The sequence below is a fragment of the Pygocentrus nattereri genome, chromosome 1 (genome assembly GCF_015220715.1).
Source record: "Pygocentrus nattereri isolate fPygNat1 chromosome 1, fPygNat1.pri, whole genome shotgun sequence".
NCBI lineage: Eukaryota > Metazoa > Chordata > Actinopteri > Characiformes > Serrasalmidae > Pygocentrus > Pygocentrus nattereri.
Genome location: NC_051211.1, coordinates 47,766,368 through 47,785,241, shown reverse-complemented (window position 1 = coordinate 47,785,241; position 18,874 = coordinate 47,766,368). Strand labels below are relative to the sequence as shown.

The 18,874-nt window shown below is 40.7% G+C and overlaps 2 protein-coding genes across 3 annotated transcripts in view; both read left to right on the top strand.

The window, feature by feature from the left end:
• Positions 1 to 3,015: 3,015 nt before the first annotated feature.
• On the top strand, positions 3,016 to 13,637 carry ing3 (inhibitor of growth family, member 3). Its single transcript, XM_017712182.2, has 12 exons — positions 3,016 to 3,142; positions 3,284 to 3,355; positions 4,639 to 4,739; positions 5,086 to 5,151; positions 5,366 to 5,462; positions 5,637 to 5,708; positions 5,874 to 5,990; positions 7,013 to 7,176; positions 8,367 to 8,557; positions 9,314 to 9,506; positions 10,407 to 10,445; positions 12,197 to 13,637. The coding sequence occupies exons 1-12, from the start codon at positions 3,115 to 3,117 to the stop codon at positions 12,311 to 12,313; spliced, it is 1,257 nt and encodes a 418-aa protein (XP_017567671.1). The 5' UTR covers positions 3,016 to 3,114; the 3' UTR covers positions 12,314 to 13,637.
• A 1,316-nt stretch (positions 13,638 to 14,953) lies between these two features.
• Positions 14,954 to 18,874, top strand: part of cped1 (cadherin-like and PC-esterase domain containing 1) — an 84,888-nt gene continuing 80,967 nt past the window's right edge. For both annotated transcript variants that reach the window (XM_017712185.2, XM_017712183.2), the window contains exon 1: positions 14,954 to 15,614. In XM_017712185.2, coding sequence (XP_017567674.1) covers positions 15,417 to 15,614 — 198 coding nt within the window. In that variant the 5' untranslated portion in view covers positions 14,954 to 15,416. The remainder of the gene's footprint in view (positions 15,615 to 18,874) is intronic.

Sequence of the window (18,874 nt, the reverse complement as noted above, 5' to 3'; positions counted from 1 at the left end):
GCAGTAAAACAGCTGGATCATATTACACTGGATACACCGGCTCCATACCGTTCACCACTACTTTCCACTGTTTACAGTGTTTGCTGAGACACCAGCATTAGTACCTTGAAGTCAGTCCAGGCCACAATGTTCCTCTGTTTTAAAAGGCTGGTCTTTGTGTATGCAATCAAGACTAAGAATGAAGCTTCTTGTTGCTACATACAACTTCAAATATAAACCAAGTCAGAGGACATGAGGGTGTCTGCGAAAGAAGTGTCATTCGCTGCTGCCCTCTTCAGGCGGTTTTTGGACATTCACATCTACGGCTAACCTCGTCTAAGCATGTTTTTGTCTCGTTTTCTTTGCTTGGCCTTGAGATTTCTATGGAGAATCTATGAGGTCTATGTGTTATTCACTGATATTGATCCATGACATCTGTTCAGCTTTAAATGAAACTGCTGCAACCAGCAGCTGTCAAGATTAGTTTTTTTGAAATTCATTTGCAAAACATTGATCGCTGCTTTTACCATGTTTATACAACAAAACCTGGGAAATGCAGCCAGCTCTTTGGGCTGTAGTTAAAAGCCTGACTCTGGAATTTAACCTTTCCATGAAGAATATGCCATTTACTGGAATTCCTTGCTGTAAATTCTCTTAAAGTAATTTTGATGACATAAGCTTTAGCTGGGCAGAACAAGTTAGCAGGAGGGGGATAAGTCACTGACTGTGTTAGAAAGAGCATGCTGCATACTGTATACTGCACATTGTACCAGCATCCTGCACTCTACTTCAATTACCATTACTGCTGGGTCAGTACACCAGGTGGTTAACCAGGGAGTTTAAACTGATATCTGACGTCTGACGTCTGATTCCTATCACCGCCACTGTGAACAATTTTGACTGAGTATTTTGCATCAAACCACTGTGAATGACTTTGTTTACATCTTAATGATTTAATTTGGCAGACATTTTAAATAATCAGTGTAATTCCCCTTTAAAGGAACTTTAACTTTAAAGGTGTACTGTATTGAAATATGATTTATTTAGAAGCATGCAGTCAACAATATATAGTGAGAGTAAAAAAGTATCTACATTTAAACATGGACTACTCAAGAGTATAATAATATAAAAAAAAATTTAAGAACTAAATTATACTTTTATAATAACTAATATGTTGCCTTTTTTCAGCAACATGTGATACAGTGACTCATGAGCAGTGCTGATCCTAAACCAATGATGAAACAGCATATTTGTGGGAAGTCTCATTTGACCTTGATAAGAATTTGGCTTAAAAAAGGACAAGAGAACGGGAGGAAAATCTCATGGCCTTTAAAATGAGTCCTTTGTGCTAATTTTCTCTAAAAGGTCAGGAGTAAAAGGAATGCTTTTCTCTTGGAAACATAAATAATACTTAAATACAATACTCAAGCACAATTATTTGAGTATTTTCCACCCTGGCATACTGCTTCCTACTTCTGGGCACAGTCAGTATGCAAGTAGCATATACTAGGCTATGTTACACTCTTAGGCAAGGCAGTAAACTATCACTGGGGCAGTACCCCTCTTGTCACTGGGGTGGTACCCTCAGGGAACATATTAGTACTAAAATCCATTGAAATGATATTTTCTGAGTCTCGTCTCCAGGCTTTTTATTTTATCGTTCTGTTTTAAAACATCAGGTTGTATAAATATGTAATTTTCACCTGGAAAAACTTATTTAAGGTTCACAGTTGGGCCTAAAACAACTGTTGTACCTTTGAAGGAACATTTACATTGTTTGTACCTTGGCAAACGAAAAATGTACCTGCACAGAACCTTCATTTCTAACAGTGTGAACAGAACCACATAAATAATCTCAGGTCAGTAAAAGGTCATTTCCATCAACACGATGAAGCTAAGAGAAGAAACAATGAACAAATCAGAAATATGCGACTCCACCCATTTCCATTCCCAGCATGGGTCCTAACGGATTGTCTCTCTGTGGTCTTTATCGGCCTTCATCTTCATATAAGAGACTCACACACCACACTAGGCTGGACTAAATAAAGAGGACTTTAAATTTAAAATATTGTCTTTATCATTCTCAAATTATTTGCTTACAGACTGAATTGAAAGTAGAAAGCTTAGGCCTATTTTTAAAAAGGATCTATATTAGGATTATTATATATATATATATATATATATATATATATATATATATATATATATATACATATATAATTTATAAAAACAGGTATTTAAATTTCTAGGCTTTAGCAGAAATTGCTTTTTAGATTGCTTTTTTTTGCCTGATGCTTTTTCTCCATTACTCAATTTGTTTTATCAATTTATAATGAGTTTAGACTACTCTACCCACCCCTGCAACAGACGACTGTACAGTACGTTATTACCCTCTTAAACTCCTTGGGACCACTGGTGGTTCCAAAATGCACTTTGTTATATTCTTCATAACTTTCTTATTTCATAAGCTACATTCAAAAAGTGGGTGTCATATGAGAGCCTTAACTTTTCTTTTCAGTCAACTAGACAGGTGATCGCATTTTAAACCCTTATAATAGAAGAAGCTGAACTCACAAATGTTTTGTCTACTGAAATTCGACCCATTATTCCAAAAATCTGGGCTATAAACTATAAACAGATGGCGTCTCTTCAGTGATCTGCTTTTTATAAAATAATACAAACAGCGTGTAAGATTTTTGGCTTTCAGTAGAAAATTGTAAGCATATAGCAATATGTGTGATCATAAAACACATTTTCTTTTCATTTCAGAGGAGCTTAAAAAAAAAATTAAAATAAAATTAAAATAAAACTTGACACTTATTTGCCTTACTCTTTGGTCACGTAAATTCAGATCGAAAAACCGAAATATAACCTGCAGAATAAGAAAGGAGAGCGGTAGGAAAACACACTACAGCGCTACTCGGTAGCTTAAAAACTACAAATACCATGAACGTTGCGAGCGAAGGCGGCTGCCGCGTAACTAACTTATCGTCCAATCCCCGCGCACGTCCTTGCCGTAAGACCCCGCCCCTTTTACACCGTCCTTTTTTTTCTTCAGCGTTCAGCGAGGTGAGGCGCCATATTGAAGAGATCTCCGCTTTCTGTAAAACCCCCGAAAACATCACATTTACCATCATGCTGTACTTGGAGGACTACCTCGAAAGTAAGTATACGCATTCTTTTATTCGTCCGCGTTGGTGTGTGGGGATATTCTGCCCGCGGTGGCTCGTGTGAGGGTGAAATAGCTGTGCGGGTGTTAGCCGCTAGGCTAGCTCGTAACTCTGCTTTTTCTTCTCTCCGGCAGTGATCGAGCAGCTACCCATGGATCTCCGCGACAGGTTTACGGAAATGCGAGAGATGGACCTGCAAGTTCAGAGTAGGCGCTGCTTTTCAGAACCAGAGCGCTGCAAAGGGACTAGCGTCCCCTGTCACAACACGCAAGCCTGTGCCCATACAAGTTCACTAACTTTATATATAATATCTGAATTTAAGTGTGACTTAAAAGTAGTCCGCATAGCTATGAGCGCACGGAGCCAAGTTAGAGTGGTCCGAGCCAAGGGGACCCTACACACTTAACCTAACATACATGGCCCTTCGAGGGTCTTTTAGATAAGGTAATGGTTCTGTTCAGAACTATGGGTTCTATATAGAACAATTTCGTGCTTATATGGTTCTTTGCACGGTGAAATTGTTCTTCGGATTGATTTGAGAATGTGTTCTAGATATATAGGTAGAACCTTTTTGATAACGGTTCTATACAGCACCAAAAAAAAGGGGGGGGGGGGGGGGGGGTTTGCTACTTCTATGATGTCAAGCTTGCAAGAATAGAAGAACACTATTTAGTGCCATGCAGAATAATTTTTCAAAGAATTTCTATTTAGGATCATTTTTGAGTTAGTGTTTCTTATGCTTTGCATTTTGGTATGTATACAGATAAGTGGCTTACTGGTGTTTTTTTTCTAACGCGTTTTATCCAGTAAGTAATTTATGCCAAGCTGAAATTCAGTCATAGCAGTGGAAAACAGTGAAATGCAATGCATGTATGACTTTAATTTTCAACAGTCAGATGCAGAATATATGCCAAAATGTAAAGTAAAACGCATTATATTGTTTTCACATCACCCCAGTAATTTTTTTTTTCCTGACACAAATTCTGCACTTTATTTTTTAAATGCATGTGTTATTGTTTTTCGGTAAAGTAGTCAAGTGACTGCCAAGTACTGTCATGTGCATTTGACATATTTTAACTGTAGTGACTGCATTTCAGTTCAGCACATATTGATGTGTATAAACAAATGACATGACCTGAACAGCATTCCAAGAGAATCTAGCTTTTCCGTGATTGAAATGTAAAGTGTTCATCCAGTATATTATTTTTGTTATGCATGACATACTTTTTACAACAAAAAATATACATAGTTTATTTTAAATGCTATTTCCATGATGTATTGGTACTTAAAAACCATACACAGAAAAGTTGGCACATCACAAATAAGGCATGTCATTCTTTGTGTTAAAACAACACTGCTTGCCTCATACCAGCTGTTTTTAATGTGTATTTTCATCCAGATTTGGTCTGTTGCCCATCCATACAGCTGTACACGTTCACTCCCACCCTCTCTTCCACTTACAAGTAATGACACTATTCCTGCCTTTTAGATGCAATGGACCAGCTGGAGCAGAGAGTTAATGAGTTCTTTGTCAACGCTAAGAAGAACAAACCAGAATGGAGGGAAGAGCAGATGGAGGGTATTAAGAAGGTACAGAACAAAAGATACAATTCTCTGTGGACTCAGTTGGTGCATCTGCTAGAAATAACGAAATAGTCAGGTTTTTTGTTCAGTAGGCACACACCTGACTGTGATGATTTCCATTCTGAACACGGTTTCCATACCCTTAATGAATTATAGTTTCATAGTTATATAGTAATTATATGTTCAGCTTTACAGTCACAGTGATAAATTTGGATTATTTGTTTAGCCTGCAGTGTATGTAGGACTTGTGTGCAGAATTTACAAGCACTGCTTGTTTCTTGTGCGTATTCTTGGTGAAAGGATGATTGCAAGCAGCCTGCTAAAGGATAACTCTGGTCATTTTCTCTTGCAGGATTATTATAAGGCTTTGGAAGATGCTGATGAAAAAGTTCAATTAGCCAATCAAATCTATGATCTGGTGAGTAAGAATGATTAGAGTGCATGACACCATTAAGCCCACTAGGTGGTAGTCACACACCACGAATGTACTGAAGATATATTCCAAGGGCTGCTGGTTTATTTGCACGTTGTTGAGTTCATGGTGGAACTATGTGTTTTTGATGTCATTAACAGCGATGATAAGAACTGTTTCAGAGCTGGTTATGAGGTTTCGTTGTGGTTTGTGTGGTCAGGTGGATCGACACTTACGAAAGTTGGATCAGGAGTTGGCAAAGTTCAAAATGGAGCTGGAGGCAGACAACGCTGGAATTACGGAAATTCTGGAGAGACGTAAGTTGCAGCTGTTAGCCAGATTTAGAGAGGCTATTATATATAAAAATATTGTGTAAATACTGAGGTTATTTGTGAACACAAGTGTTTTAGATTTGCTGATAAATGCATGCAGAATTGCAATTTGTTTTATTGTTGAAGTTGCACAGAATGAGTTCACTTTTTCTACTACAGGGTCATTGGAAATGGATAGCCCTTCTCAACCTGTCAATAATCATCATGTCCACTCACACACCACAGTAGAAAGTAAGGTCCTCTTCCATGCCTGCCCTTTCTGTGTCCATAATTCTCTTCTGCACCTTGTTTTCTGTCTTTTAAGTGGTGTCTTATGCTTTTACAGCCTACCATCAAACTTGTTCTCATGCTTTATTTTTCCCTCTGTTTCATCTGCTCTGTGTTTCGTCTTATCAGAGAGGAAGTACAGCGCGCCAACCCACCACACTACTGAGCATGTGCCAGAGAAGAAGTTTAAATCTGAAGCTCTGCTCTCTACACTCACATCAGATGCCTCTAAAGAGAACACACCCGGTGAGTGCACACACTGTACTGAATCTGTGATCTGAGGCACTTGTGGAGTTTTAGGTCTGAAGTCTCTCATTGGACTGATTGAGCTTTTGAATGTCCTCTAATCTCAGGCATATATTCTGTCTTTTTTTTTTTTATCTTGTTCTTCGGGGACTTGCGCTGTAAGTTTGAAAAGAATGTCATGTAGGGACAAAGTCTATGATTTATATGCTCGAAAAAAAACACTTTGTCCATATAAATGCAGACCCTACAGACAGCTCTGTCTACAAACAATTTCAAATAAAGCTGTTTGATTAAAACACTGTGCACAGAGAAATGAGAGAACACAATGAGCTACAGCAGCAACCATACTGTGCACCGAAACGTACATCTTTGGACAATATGGACTCTTTATGGTCTGTTTTACAAGAACAGTAAAAAAAAAAAAAGTGTTTATATTCTGCATCTATACTTGGCATAAAGTCTGCATAAACACACTTTGGTACCAAGTGTTCTCTTTTGACCTGCGATTTGCTAGCCTCCATTTCTTTACATATGTTGGGAAGCGGTTGTGATTTGCGTGTGTTTTAAAAACGGGCTAAAATTGTGCCGTGTGTTCCTGGCGGAAATTTGCCAAGTCAAAATGATTGTTTTGTGGCCGACCTCCGACCTAAGACTCCACTGTGAGCCGACTCTCCTTTACTGCCAGTTTGAGTTGTTTTGTTCATTCGTTTGCCGATGTACACTCTGCTTACACACAGCATCAGCTTGTATAGGATGTTGATAACGAGTAAATGAGCACGATATAGGACCAATACCAGTAGTGGTATTGATGCATCGCTATGGAAAAACTTTAGAGCATGCCTTTAAGACTGCACATGTGGTAATACCAGTACACACACACACACACACACACACACACACACACACACACACACAAACAGTTTGTCCTCTCTGTAAACATATACATTTACAAGCCCGCAATTTTGTGCAATTATGTTGCACAGCTCTGTTGACTGACCTCTGTGATTCTGTCTGCGTGACAGGCTGCCGGGTCAACAGCACCACCTCATCTTCAAATAGTGTGTACAGTGTGAACTCCTCCCAGACTCTTTCCTCCTACAACCTGAGTTCTCTGCCAGCTGGCCCAGCCACTGGAGCAGGGGCCATCACTATGGCGGCAGCCCAGGCAGTGCAGGCCACCGCACAGGTAAAACGCCCACCCACCCTCTCTCACCCTCTTCCTCTGTCCCTCTCCTCCTTCCTTCCTTTATTTTGCTCTGTGTCTGTTTCTGTTTGCATGTATTTTTTTTTTTTTTTTTCGTGTGTGTGTGTGTGTGTTTTAAATGTCAATTTTCGTTTGATTTGAATATGTTCATAGTTAAGCATTGGAAAGAGGTGTTGGTTATTCTTCTGTATAAGGCTGAGCCCTACCATAGTGGTCAAATTGTGTTGTATTCAGTAAGGTTTGCAGGTTGTGTAGCCAGCATATACAGTACTGTGCAAGAATTTTAGACACCTAACAAAAGTGTATGTAAAAGACTATTTTTCGTGGTAGAAAATGTTTATTTAAAAAAAAAAAAAAAAAACTAATGTAAGAATACTAAAAATAGAATAGATATATTAAATTAATGTTTATGGCAATATGTTCCCGTAACTATTTCCAAACCTTTCCAAATGGCAGCTCAGCATTCAGTGTAATTATATCCAGTATCTGATTTGACTGAAGAATCCTGAAGTAATTTAATTAAATAAGGTATAACACTGCTACTCTTTTGAAGACTTTTTTTTTTTTTTTTTACTTTTGAAGGGGTGGGTTAGGAAAGAGGAAATGGAAAGTGTAGGCTGATGCTGTTATCCAGTATGTGTCTTGTAAATTTCTGCCAGTACAGAAACATTTGTTGTATGTAGACATTAAAATTTGTTGTTGAAGGGTTACAAATTATGTTAACGGTTTAAAATGCAGATCTTTCAGTGGCATAAATGCAAATGTCCATCGTAGGCCGATATGAGACGACAGATACTGAAATCATTTATTTATTTATTTATTTATTTATTGTATTTTTTTAAACCAATATCTGTAAATACTCATGATTCTGATATCCTGCATCCAAGCTTTCTACATCATTAATATTTGTTTGAATATGTTATGTTTTCTCTAGTGTTTTTATAAGGAAAAACACCTTTAGTGGTGAGATTCAGTTGCAAGCGAATTAACCGGGTGAAACCGGGTGCAGTATGGCTGTTGACCTTCCTATATGTCAGAAATGAAAAAGGTTTGTGAAATAAAAAAGATGAATGATCTCCCTGTGTGTGTGTGTGTGTGTGTGTGTGTGTGTGTGTGTGTGTGTGTGTGTGTGCGTGCGCGTGTGTGCATGTGTGCTTGTGTGCTTGTTGCAGATGAAGGAAGGCAGGAGGACGTCCAGTCTGAAAGCGAGTTATGAGGCCATAAAGAACAATGATTTTCTGGGTCGTGAGTTTTCCCTGAGCAGAGACTCCTCTGGTTACTCTTCTTCCGCGCTGGCCTCCACTCTAACACAGACCCTCACACCCAGTAACAGCTCAGACTCCCGCACAGGACGCAAGAACAAGTAAGAAGTGCACACAAGGGATGCTATCAGACCTCACTGATTATAAAATCTGGTTTCATCAGTCTTGATGAAACAGCAGTGAACTATTTAAAAGTCCACCTATTGATCTCTGTTACACTAAGAAAAAGAGCCTCATAGATGGACAGATTCAGAGAGGTCGCCTAGAGCTTTTTGCTTTGTGAAAAATCTAGTGTGCACACAGTTCTTTATCCCAACCAATGTATTGGTATCTGAAGGCATGCCCACTTAGATTGTTTATCCTTTTCTAATGGTCAACAATTGTCATGTACAGCGTATAAACGGTTGCTGGTAATGCTTGATCTTATTGGAAATGCATGATTCTGTGGTCTGTTCCTAAAATATCTTCTGGGAGTTCTGATCTAGAATGTTTTTGTTTGATGTTTATCACCAAAAAAGGAAAGAAATCTGGTCTTAGAGTAGTACTTTGTGCTTTTTGAATTTGGGCCCTTGGTTTTATGATGCTGTATTATATGAGCCTTGCAAGCATAGCATCTGCTACTGGGCATTCAGTAACTGGGCCTCCAGATTTCGGTAAAAAAAAAGTTTGATTCATTGACAGATGAATGTACTGTATTGCAGTTCTCACTGGAAACCTCAGGAAGTGTTTGTTTCTGTGCATGTGCAGACTAAATACCCCCTGCCCCCTTTCTCCTTCTGTGTATCTCTCTCTCTCTCTCTCTCTCTCTCTCTCTCTCTCTCTCTCTCTCTCTCTCTCTCTCTCTCTCTCTCTCACAGAAGCAACACAAAGTCTTCCAATCACCAGTCCTCCTCATCATCCTCCTCTTCCTCCCTGTCATCCTGCTCATCCTCTTCAGCTCTGGCTCATGAGCTGGTCCAGCAGACTGCCACACTGCCCGAGAGTGACAGCAGTGGCCAAGTAGACTGGACCTACGATCCCAATGAGCCTCGCTATTGTATCTGCAACCAGGTACATATGTTTTTCCTCACTGCTGTCTTTAAGTGTTAGGGCAGGGTTAAGTTTATATACAGAAGCGGTGTGAAATTTATGTCCTCTCAGTATATATGACGTTATTGTGCACTCTGGTGCTTCTCAACTTCTACTGAATATACTGATCATCCATCAGCCGTTCTTCCTTAAAACTTTGTGTTGTTAGTCAATAGAAAGGCACTTCTAGCTAGATAACCTGAGACAGCGCAAAAAAGCAGTCCTTCATTTACTGTGTTAAACTCTTCAAAACACAAATAAGGCAGGAAAAGTGCAGCTTCTGACTCTGCCCATTTATATTGTTCACCTGTTATTGCATTATATGAAAGTTCATGTTAACTTTGTAGTCTTCTATTGCTAATATTCTTGTTTTTTTTGCTGATTTTCATATTTCTGAAGTGGTTTATTGTGTATTTTGTTGCACTAGCTCATGAGACATTTTCACTGCCTTCTCAATATGGTATTATAACTCAGTCTAAAGCCAAATGAGAATTTACTAACTTATCATTTAATCATCTAAAATGACAGCATGGGATGTCCCTGAAAGTAACACCAATCCTTGGTTAGTACAGTGTAATAAACATGCAATACATATTATCAGAGTGAATTTCTAAGGTTTCTCCTCATGTGTACAAAAGCATTGTCTCTTTCAGAATGTGTTTTTGTATTAGAGCCACAAAACAATATTGCTTTTGTTCAAACTGTGTGTGTTGACGAAAGATAAGTTGTGTGTGTGCGTGTGTGTCTGTACATCAAAGCAACAACTAGTGCCATGTCTCTCTTTGCAGGTGCATGCATGCAGCTGTGCGTATTCTGGTTTGGTTTGGTGAACATACGTACGTGCATACAAGGTTATCTGAAAATTCCTCTCTCTGTTTGTAGGTGTCTTACGGTGAGATGGTTGGCTGTGATAACCAGGATGTAAGTACCTATTCCTCTGCTGCAGTGCTCACCCCCAGCCACATATCCTCCTCATCAAACAAATGCACCATCTCACTCACATCCTGCTTACTGAACTCTTCACATGAGATTATTTTTAAACTCTACAGGCTCTTATGTGGAGCTACATTTTAATGTCGTATAATTATAGAGCATGCATATTTGGTTTTATAGTAGGTAGAGAATAATTTGTACATGTTTCTCAGTAATAAGTCTTTAGATTAAAAAGTAGTACGCCTTTGTGTAGGGTTGGAAGAGCTAGAATTTGTCAGAATTTTCCATTAGTTTTCCACTAAATTATAATTTTACTATTATCAATCATAAAATGTTACTTATTTGATTACTACTACTACTACTAATGGTAATAATAGTTTTGGTTTATTTTTTGTTGTTGACAATGCAGCGTTTTAAAAGCACTTCTAAGCTAATAGAAAGTCTGTCTATATTCCCTGTTTCAGACATCAGTTTAAAACTCAAAAGCCTTCTTTTATTGCTTTGTGTATTTATGCTGTAAATGCTAGCACACTATTCAGTTATCTTTTAACCTAGCCACCTTTTTCTTACAACCTCTTGTCCTGTTTTTTTTTATTTATTTATTTATTTTTTTTAATTTCCATAATCATCTTCTGTTGTAATTAGAGCTTTTGTAGTTGGCCCCTCTAATCACAGATTGCTGCATATAAAATAGACAGCTTACTATTCCACATTTGTTTACTTGCCTGTTGGATGGAATTGACAAGACAATTCTTCCTTGTGTTGCTAAACAGTTACGTTATGTCTTTGTTCAATAATATGCAACAAAGGAGGAAAAACAGCAAAGCTGCAAATGACAAACTATTTGGTTTACTATTTGTAAATACAATTTGTGTGCACTGATGCCACACTCGTGCTGATTAACATAAAGTAAACTGCAAGGGTCACTTTACTTTTACTCTAAAATTCCCTTTCGTTAAGAATTATTTCAACTGTTTGGGTTTTGAGTCTTTGGTTAACCATTTGTGGGCACAGAATGGCAAAATCAGTCATACTCTTGTTCACTTTTATGCTGTTATGCCTCCCACCCCTAGATTAATGTCATCAAACAGGAATCGCTAATTGTTTTAGACCAGGGGTGTCGAACTGTTGAATGGCCATATAGGAAAAAACATAGGAAAGAACATTGTTCCATGATCTGAACAGGCCATTATATATTGAAAATATGCCAAAACTGCAACAGCCAAATAAGCATTAAATACTTATTCAAAAATTTTAAATAAAAATGAGGTTTTAGGGTTTTTTTTTTGTCTAGACACCAGGCATCTTTTCTTTTTGTGTAACCACTGGCCCATAGATTGTTCTTGGGGTCAGAACGCAAACTGTTTCAGTGCATGCTTGGGACTAGTGCATCTCGGGGTGAAACCGGCTAATAGTAGCAGAGAATTAAAATAATTTCATGGGCTGAATAGGACAGTATCACAGGCCTTGTGTTAGACACATGGGTATTAGACTGCCCCCCCACCCGCCCCCCCAGGACTGTAGAAGGAACTAGGGTGTGATTTCAGGCTTATTGCAAATGCTACAGTTACTAACTATATGTAGAAGAGAAGATCCAGAATGAGGTCTTTAATTAGATCGACTCTCTTTCCTCCTGCTGCTCGTAGTCGGCGTTTGTTAGTGCAGTCATGTACGTCTGTATCCACTTTTAGAAAAGGGGGAAGTGCTTTGATCTGAACTATTCTTCCTTCTCTCTGCAGTGTCCAATTGAGTGGTTCCACTACGGCTGTGTGGGCTTGACTGAGGCACCCAAAGGAAAATGGTATTGCCCACAGTGTACAGCAGCCATGAAGAGGAGGGGAAGCAGGCATAAATAGATGGCCATCATCCCCAGGCAGAACTTCCCCCTTATGACCCACAACATGACCCAAACTCTTCTCACTGGCTGATGCCCCCTTCCCTGATAGAAACTGTTTGAGAGTGGTTTCATCCATATCGCCAGGATATGTGAGAGGGTAAACGTGCTATGTGGTTGGGGGAGGGGGGTGTCTACCTGGCTGTAAATGTAAGATGCTACAAGACTTCAAGTTGTTCAGCTATTTTTCATCTTCCACAAGTCCTAATTGGTGGGGGAGGGTCAGCCGTGCGCCCAAAACCCAGACATTCCTCAGCCTGCCACACGTGATGGAGGGGAGGGGGGTGTCATGACCTCAAACACACATTAGTGCAGTGTGTTCCTCTTTAATCCGTATTCATACAGACAAGAGACAGTCTTGGAAAAGTATTCCACAGCTGTCTTGTCAGACTACGTTCCACAGACATTCAATTTTGAAACTTTGCCACGCTTCGGAATGAGAAGATCCCGATGAGAGTGATGACGAAGATGGTGATGATGAGGGCTGTTTTGTTTGTTGTTGCTCACCAGTGAAGATTTTAATGTCCTCTGGTAACCTGGGTGTGCTCAGTAGACCCAGTGTTTCAGTACTTGTACTGGAGTATCTGCTAATTTTAGCGTTGCCCCTGCTCTGGCACACCCATTTTAACTTCATTAAGGGCTTTTTAGTTAGCTAATGAGTTGTCAGGTATGTTGGAGCAGGGAGGAAAAAAAGTGCAGTGAAAGGGTACTTCAGAGTCGGTATTCGGAAACACTGCAGTAGACAATGTTGAACTGTGCTGTTTGAGAAAAAAAGGCCTCATGTAGCCCAAGACAGAACAGTGTCATGCATTTGAATGCACAGTTCAGGGAATGTCTGCTGATCTCCAAATGCACCCTTTCCTCTTTACTAATTAGCCAATGTTGACACGAACTTATTCTCAACAAGAGATTAAGTATACGAGAGCCAGGGATTGATGTAGTACATAAGCAGCGCCATGAGTGCAGAAACACCCCTGCCCTGCATGCTGACCAAATTAAGTGACTGCAGACGTTGCCCTCTAGCAGTTAAGCATAAATACCTTGGGTTCTGCGTTTATGAATGGATCACAGTGTCCAGTCTTGGGCTGGGCTTTTAAGTCAAGGAGCTCTATATGATGTAATATAGAAAGAACAAAGTGATAATTGGGGCCCTGTGTGTGTGTGTAAGTGTGTAAAGTCTGTGTGTATGTGTCTCTAGCCTGTACTGCACTGAAATGGTGATTCAAAGTTTCCAGAGATGTAGAGAGAAAAAAAAAATCAATAAAACGATCAACAACTTTTTGGTATTTCCTGTGTTAGCGGATGTTTTTGTTGTCTTTGGATCCCGCTGCTGAACTAGGCCTGTTTAATGATAAGCCTGTTAAAGCTGGGCTAACATTAAGGAGTTTGTAGACGCCTGTTTATCTGACATTTCGTCTAACAGCAGGAGCTTTACCGGGAGTGTTTCAGCAGTAACAGCTACCCTTCAGGGAAGGCATTACATTAGATTTTGGGACATTGCTGTGAGGATTTGATTGCACCCAACCACCAGAGCCTTACTGAAGTTGGAGGATTAGTTATGGATCACAAACACCATTCCAGTCTGTGCCAGATTAAGATGTGCTGTGGTGCTCCTGGACATTAGAGCTATAGTGTCCTGTTCCTACAACCCCACTGATAACAACCTAAGTAAGTTTGCTGGAAAGGGCTTATCTGGGGATTCTTGATTCTTCATAAAATATCTAACTGGAGTAACCCCTTCAGCTGAGACCTTGTCAAGATTGGCCAGGTTTACCGATGATGGCAGATCACTATAAGATGGCAAAATTATCCTGCCAATGTCCCACATAGATTCCACCGTCTGACTTACCCAACGATGATGCTTTTTGGATATTTATGGCTGGTTTATCAGACTGTTGTGTCTGAAGTGGTACTAAGTAAACTGAATGGGTCAAAAAGTGTTGCCAGCAGATAAGTTGTTTAAAACTTTGCTGGAGAAACCTTTTGGATATGTCTGTGCTCCAGCCCACCCCAGAGGCACTGGTTGGAGCTCATTCACTCCAAAGAGCCCAATTCCATGGCTTCACTGCTCCACAGCCCAAAGCTAGGGGGCTTTACGCCACTTGGCATTGGGCAGGGTGACCTAAGGCTCGTGTGCGGCTGCTCCAGAGCATCCCGTTCTACTGGCTTTTCCATAGCAATTATACAGACTGTGTGCAATGCATGTGTCTGCATTACAGTAGCTGAACAGTTTGTACTGTTTTTTTTTTTTATCCTTTACTACTTTGTTCTAGTGTTATCCAGCAGTGAGTTGTCCCAGTGCATCATCATTCAAACCTGAACTCAATCTTCAAATCACTGCTTTCCAGCCTTTTAACAGCAATGGCTGCATTTATTCCTCCCCCACGGACCCTGAGAGCAGTAGCTGTGGCAGCAGTCAGTGCAGAGAGGAAGTTACTGTTGACTTCTCTCTTTCTCTCTTTCTCTCTCTCTCTCTCTGTCTCTCTCCCTCTCTCTCCCTGCCCCCCGGGCCAGGTGGCCATCCCCGCTCAGCTAAACCCTCCTGCTACCCCAGCTCTATTAAAACGCTCCTTCCAAACCTGCGGTGTGGTGTTGTTTACCAGGCGCGCTCACTTTGACCCGTGACTTTTATTTTCTCCTGTGGGCTGGAGACAAGTCTCCTGCCAGTGAGTAGAGAGAGGGAGGAGGAGTAGCGGTCTCAGTCATGAACTCCCTCTCGGGGAGTGTTTTTCATCAACGGTGGGGCTCAACTCGGAGAAGAAAGAGCGTTTTAACCCCAAACTCTTCCCTCCCCGTCATTCCAGACGCGCCGAGCCGAGCGCGCTGGCTGCGCTGGGACGCCTCTGAGAGTAAACGCCCCGCCCCGCTTTTCCACCGTCTCCATCAAAGTTGACTCTGGAGGTCTTCAGGCAAGTATGATTCGCCTTTGAGCAAATAAGCTTTTCTCTGGAAACTTGTGCTGCCGCTGCCTCAGAGGGCCGCTGGATTAGGACGCTGAGCCTCACCGTCCCCGATGGTGTCGCGCTGCGGCTGTGAGTTTAAAGGGCGCTTCTCTAAACGCGGGGATGCTGCTGCTCCGGCGTAGGAGCTGCACGGCTCCGGTGCTTCTGCTGGCTTTGGCCGCGCTCTTCTTCTACCACACCTCCACGGTGGAGCGGCCGCAGGTCAGAGACGCTCAACGGCGCCAGAGGAACAAGTCTGTGATGGACAGGAGATACGGCGTGCTGCCCCTGGAGCCCGAGCAGCTTCACTCTCTGCTGGAAGTAAGTGTGGACTTCAGCTTCAGTGGGAAGTCTGTCCAAGCCATCCTGGTCAGCTCGTTAGTCGGAGGTGGGAGGTGGGAGGTGGAGGCTGATGATGAAGTTCTGTTATATCAGAGAAATCAGGACACAAGAAGAGAACACTCCAAGCAAAAAAGGGTTCTTTGGCCTGTAACAATAGTGGAACCCCTTACAAAAAGGTTCTATATAGAACCATCTGCAGCATTCTCCATCAATCTGAAGAACTCTTTCACGATGCAAAGAGCCCTTAAATCATGCAAAGGGTTCTTTGAGTGTTCATGGTTCTATATAGACTAAAGAACCCTTGAAGAACCTTCTTTATTTAAGGGTGTACACTTTCCAAAAAGATGCTTCATCGATGATTCTTTAGTGAAGATACAGAACCACAAACACTCCAAGACCCTTTCATGCTTAAATGGTTCTTTGTGTGGTGAAAGGGTTCTTCAGATTCATGGAGAATTTGTTGTTAATGGTTTTCTGGAACACCAAAAAAGGCTCTGTTGCCTGACGTCTGTCGTAACCATACCAGAACCCCTTTTGGTGCTGTATAGAACACATTCTCCATCAATCTGAAGAGCCATTTTACCATGCGAAAAACCTTAAGCGTTAAACAGCTCCGTATAGATTCCAAACAGCACCATTGCCTTTACTAAAGAACCCTCAAAGAACCATCTTTTTTAAGAGTGAGCCCATTGCGTTCCCTTTAGAGCCGCATTGGACGCTCTGTCAGCATCTGTTTGTTAGGTTAAAGTTAGGTCAGGCGCCATTCTTTTCTTTTCAGATCATTTTGGCTCTGTTCTCCCTTTGAGATACTTTTGGCCTAATAAAAGACTAAATCTGGAAAGTGAGAGGTGTGAACAACAGAACGGCATTAACAGGGCACTAAAAATGGATTCAAATGGAACAGAGAAAAATAGAGGTCTGTCCTCACAGATGCCTCACAGCTGTGGGAGCTGTGATCATTTGGAAATATTCAATTTGACCAAATCTGATCTTAAGAACTTGGAAATGACCAAGCCTAACTGCTCAGCTGCATTCTCCAGTCACCTTATTTCACTAAGTGATTGGCGTACAACAGTTTTTCCTAATTCTGATCCATAAGGCCCATGGGCCCAAACACTTTAGCATTATCATATGCAGACGTGCAAAAATTTGGGCGCCCCAGGTCAAATGACATCTTCTGTTGATTTCGTAAGTGAGAACGTAACGAATGAATAGAATTTGTGCATTAAAATCTACATATTTAAGTTTGTTCCTATAGACAATTTGCATTTTTCACTTAGAAAATCAACAAAACCTGATTTGACTGGGCGTCTTCTGCATTCGGCTGTAACTGAAGACTGAGACCAACTGGTTAAACAAGTGTTGTGGTTCTGCTTGATGTGAGTGAAAACCTGCAGCCACACTGACCCTTTGTGGATTGGTCACCCCTGTTTTAGTGCTTTCCCTGCTTCAACACATCCCCTTCTACTCATTAAGGTGGTGGTTCTTATGGTCCTATGGACCGTCATGAGCTGAATTAGGTGTGTTGGGGTGGAAAGAGCTGTGCACTACAGCAAGGGGGTTGTTGTTGGTCTAATTAGTTGACAGCAGAAACACTAGAAGGTGCAGAGCGGTGGGCCTCCGGGACCATGTCTGGGAAACACTGGGGTAGAAAATGAACATACATCCGTTGGAGCAACTCTGTAGACTTTAGTTTGAATGGAGTGAACTGTCATTCATCAGGACTTCACACGTGTTTTAAAAGGGCAGGACAAAGGAAAAGCTCTCTGAGTCTAGGCCCGTTCTGACAGCGTCCAAACTTACACCGCAAAAAAAGATACATTAGCAAGTGAAATGTGTCTAATATTTCTCATTATGAGGCATATTATAAGACTACTCCAACTGTTTTTATACATTTTTACTCATTTTAAGCATTTTTATCTCATGAAAGTGTCTTATTCTATTGGCAGATGATTTTACTTCTTTTGAGAAATAATAAAGATTCTGCTCATTTCAGAAAATAATAATGAAATAATGCTTAAAATAATGGAATAAAACATCTTCTTAAGTTAAAATGACTTAACGTAAGTAAAAAATGTCTAGAAAGATATATAATTTTACAATATTCTTTCAACAACCTCATAATAAGGAACCATGAAATGGATCTTTGTTCCTGAGATGTACATCATCATGAGTTTGTCTGCTGCCCCTATTTAAAGTGTTTGTTAAATATAGTGGATGAGTATTGTTTATTTCAGAGTGTCTTTGTGGGGGTATTTTAGGAGGAAAAGCAGAAGGCTGGCTCGCAATTGGCTAAGACACAGCATGGGGGGGGTTATTTACGAGTGCACACATGCTTCTGCTCAGCGCTGACATGACAGACACCTGCACCAGTGCATTATCGGCATGGGGTGGGAGAAAATGGTGAAAGATGTCGAGAATAAAATACCTAAAGCATCCCAGATGCCCCATCACAAGTTATTCATGCTTCACTTTAGTCCAAGGGGAGAGTGGATGTGTGTTGGTGTGTGTGCTGGGAGAGGTGGGAGCAAAAGGTCGAGAAGTAAGGTGAAAAAATGAGGGGGAGGGAGGGAGTGAGGGAACGGGAAACATAGAGTTAGAGAAGACTGAGCGAGAGATGGTGCAGGGGATTAAGTTTGTTTTGTGGTGGTGTGCCTCTGATAATCCCCATGCTAACTAACTCTAAGAAGGAAGTGTGTGTGGCGTGGAGTGTGACAGCTGCGTCCCTGATCTGCTGTGAGGCCTCCCTGTGTGTGTGTGTGTGTGTGTGTGTGTGTGTGTGTGTGTGCTCTCAAATAGAGTTGTCCATCAGTGTTATTTCACATTGGCTATTTCTGTCATGGTTGTGATGTCATACCATTCAAAAAGGAATCACTACACATATTAATCATTTGTCTCATTTTTTACACAATAGTTTTTAGGATTTTTTTTGTAAGGGCAGTTTCACTGATTTTTCAAAATTTCTGCATAATTCAGTGGTAGAGAGGTAAACAGTGTCATTCAGAGTGGTTTGATGTGAAATGATTCATTGTGGAGAAACTTACTGACTCTGATCTCTTTACAGTGGTGATGATAGGAACCAGATGCCAACAGTTACAATATCAACAGCACTTATTCAAAACCTACATGTGTTTTATTACATGTAATGCCGTTAGTAGTAAAACAGTGGTAAATCTGGTTCAGTGAAGCAAAACTGGGACCAAATACCGGACTCCACAGATTTGTGCAAAAGCATCTGA

Excerpts from the sequence above, each read along its gene's own strand:
- ing3 (XM_017712182.2), top strand. The coding sequence starts at position 3,115 with ATGCTGTACTTGGAGGACTACCTCGAAA. Across the intron at positions 3,356-4,638 it reads GATGGACCTGCAAGTTCAGA|ATGCAATGGACCAGCTGGAG; the intron begins GTAGGCGCTGCT and ends CCTGCCTTTTAG. Across the intron at positions 10,446-12,196 it reads TTGGCTGTGATAACCAGGAT|TGTCCAATTGAGTGGTTCCA; the intron begins GTAAGTACCTAT and ends TTCTCTCTGCAG.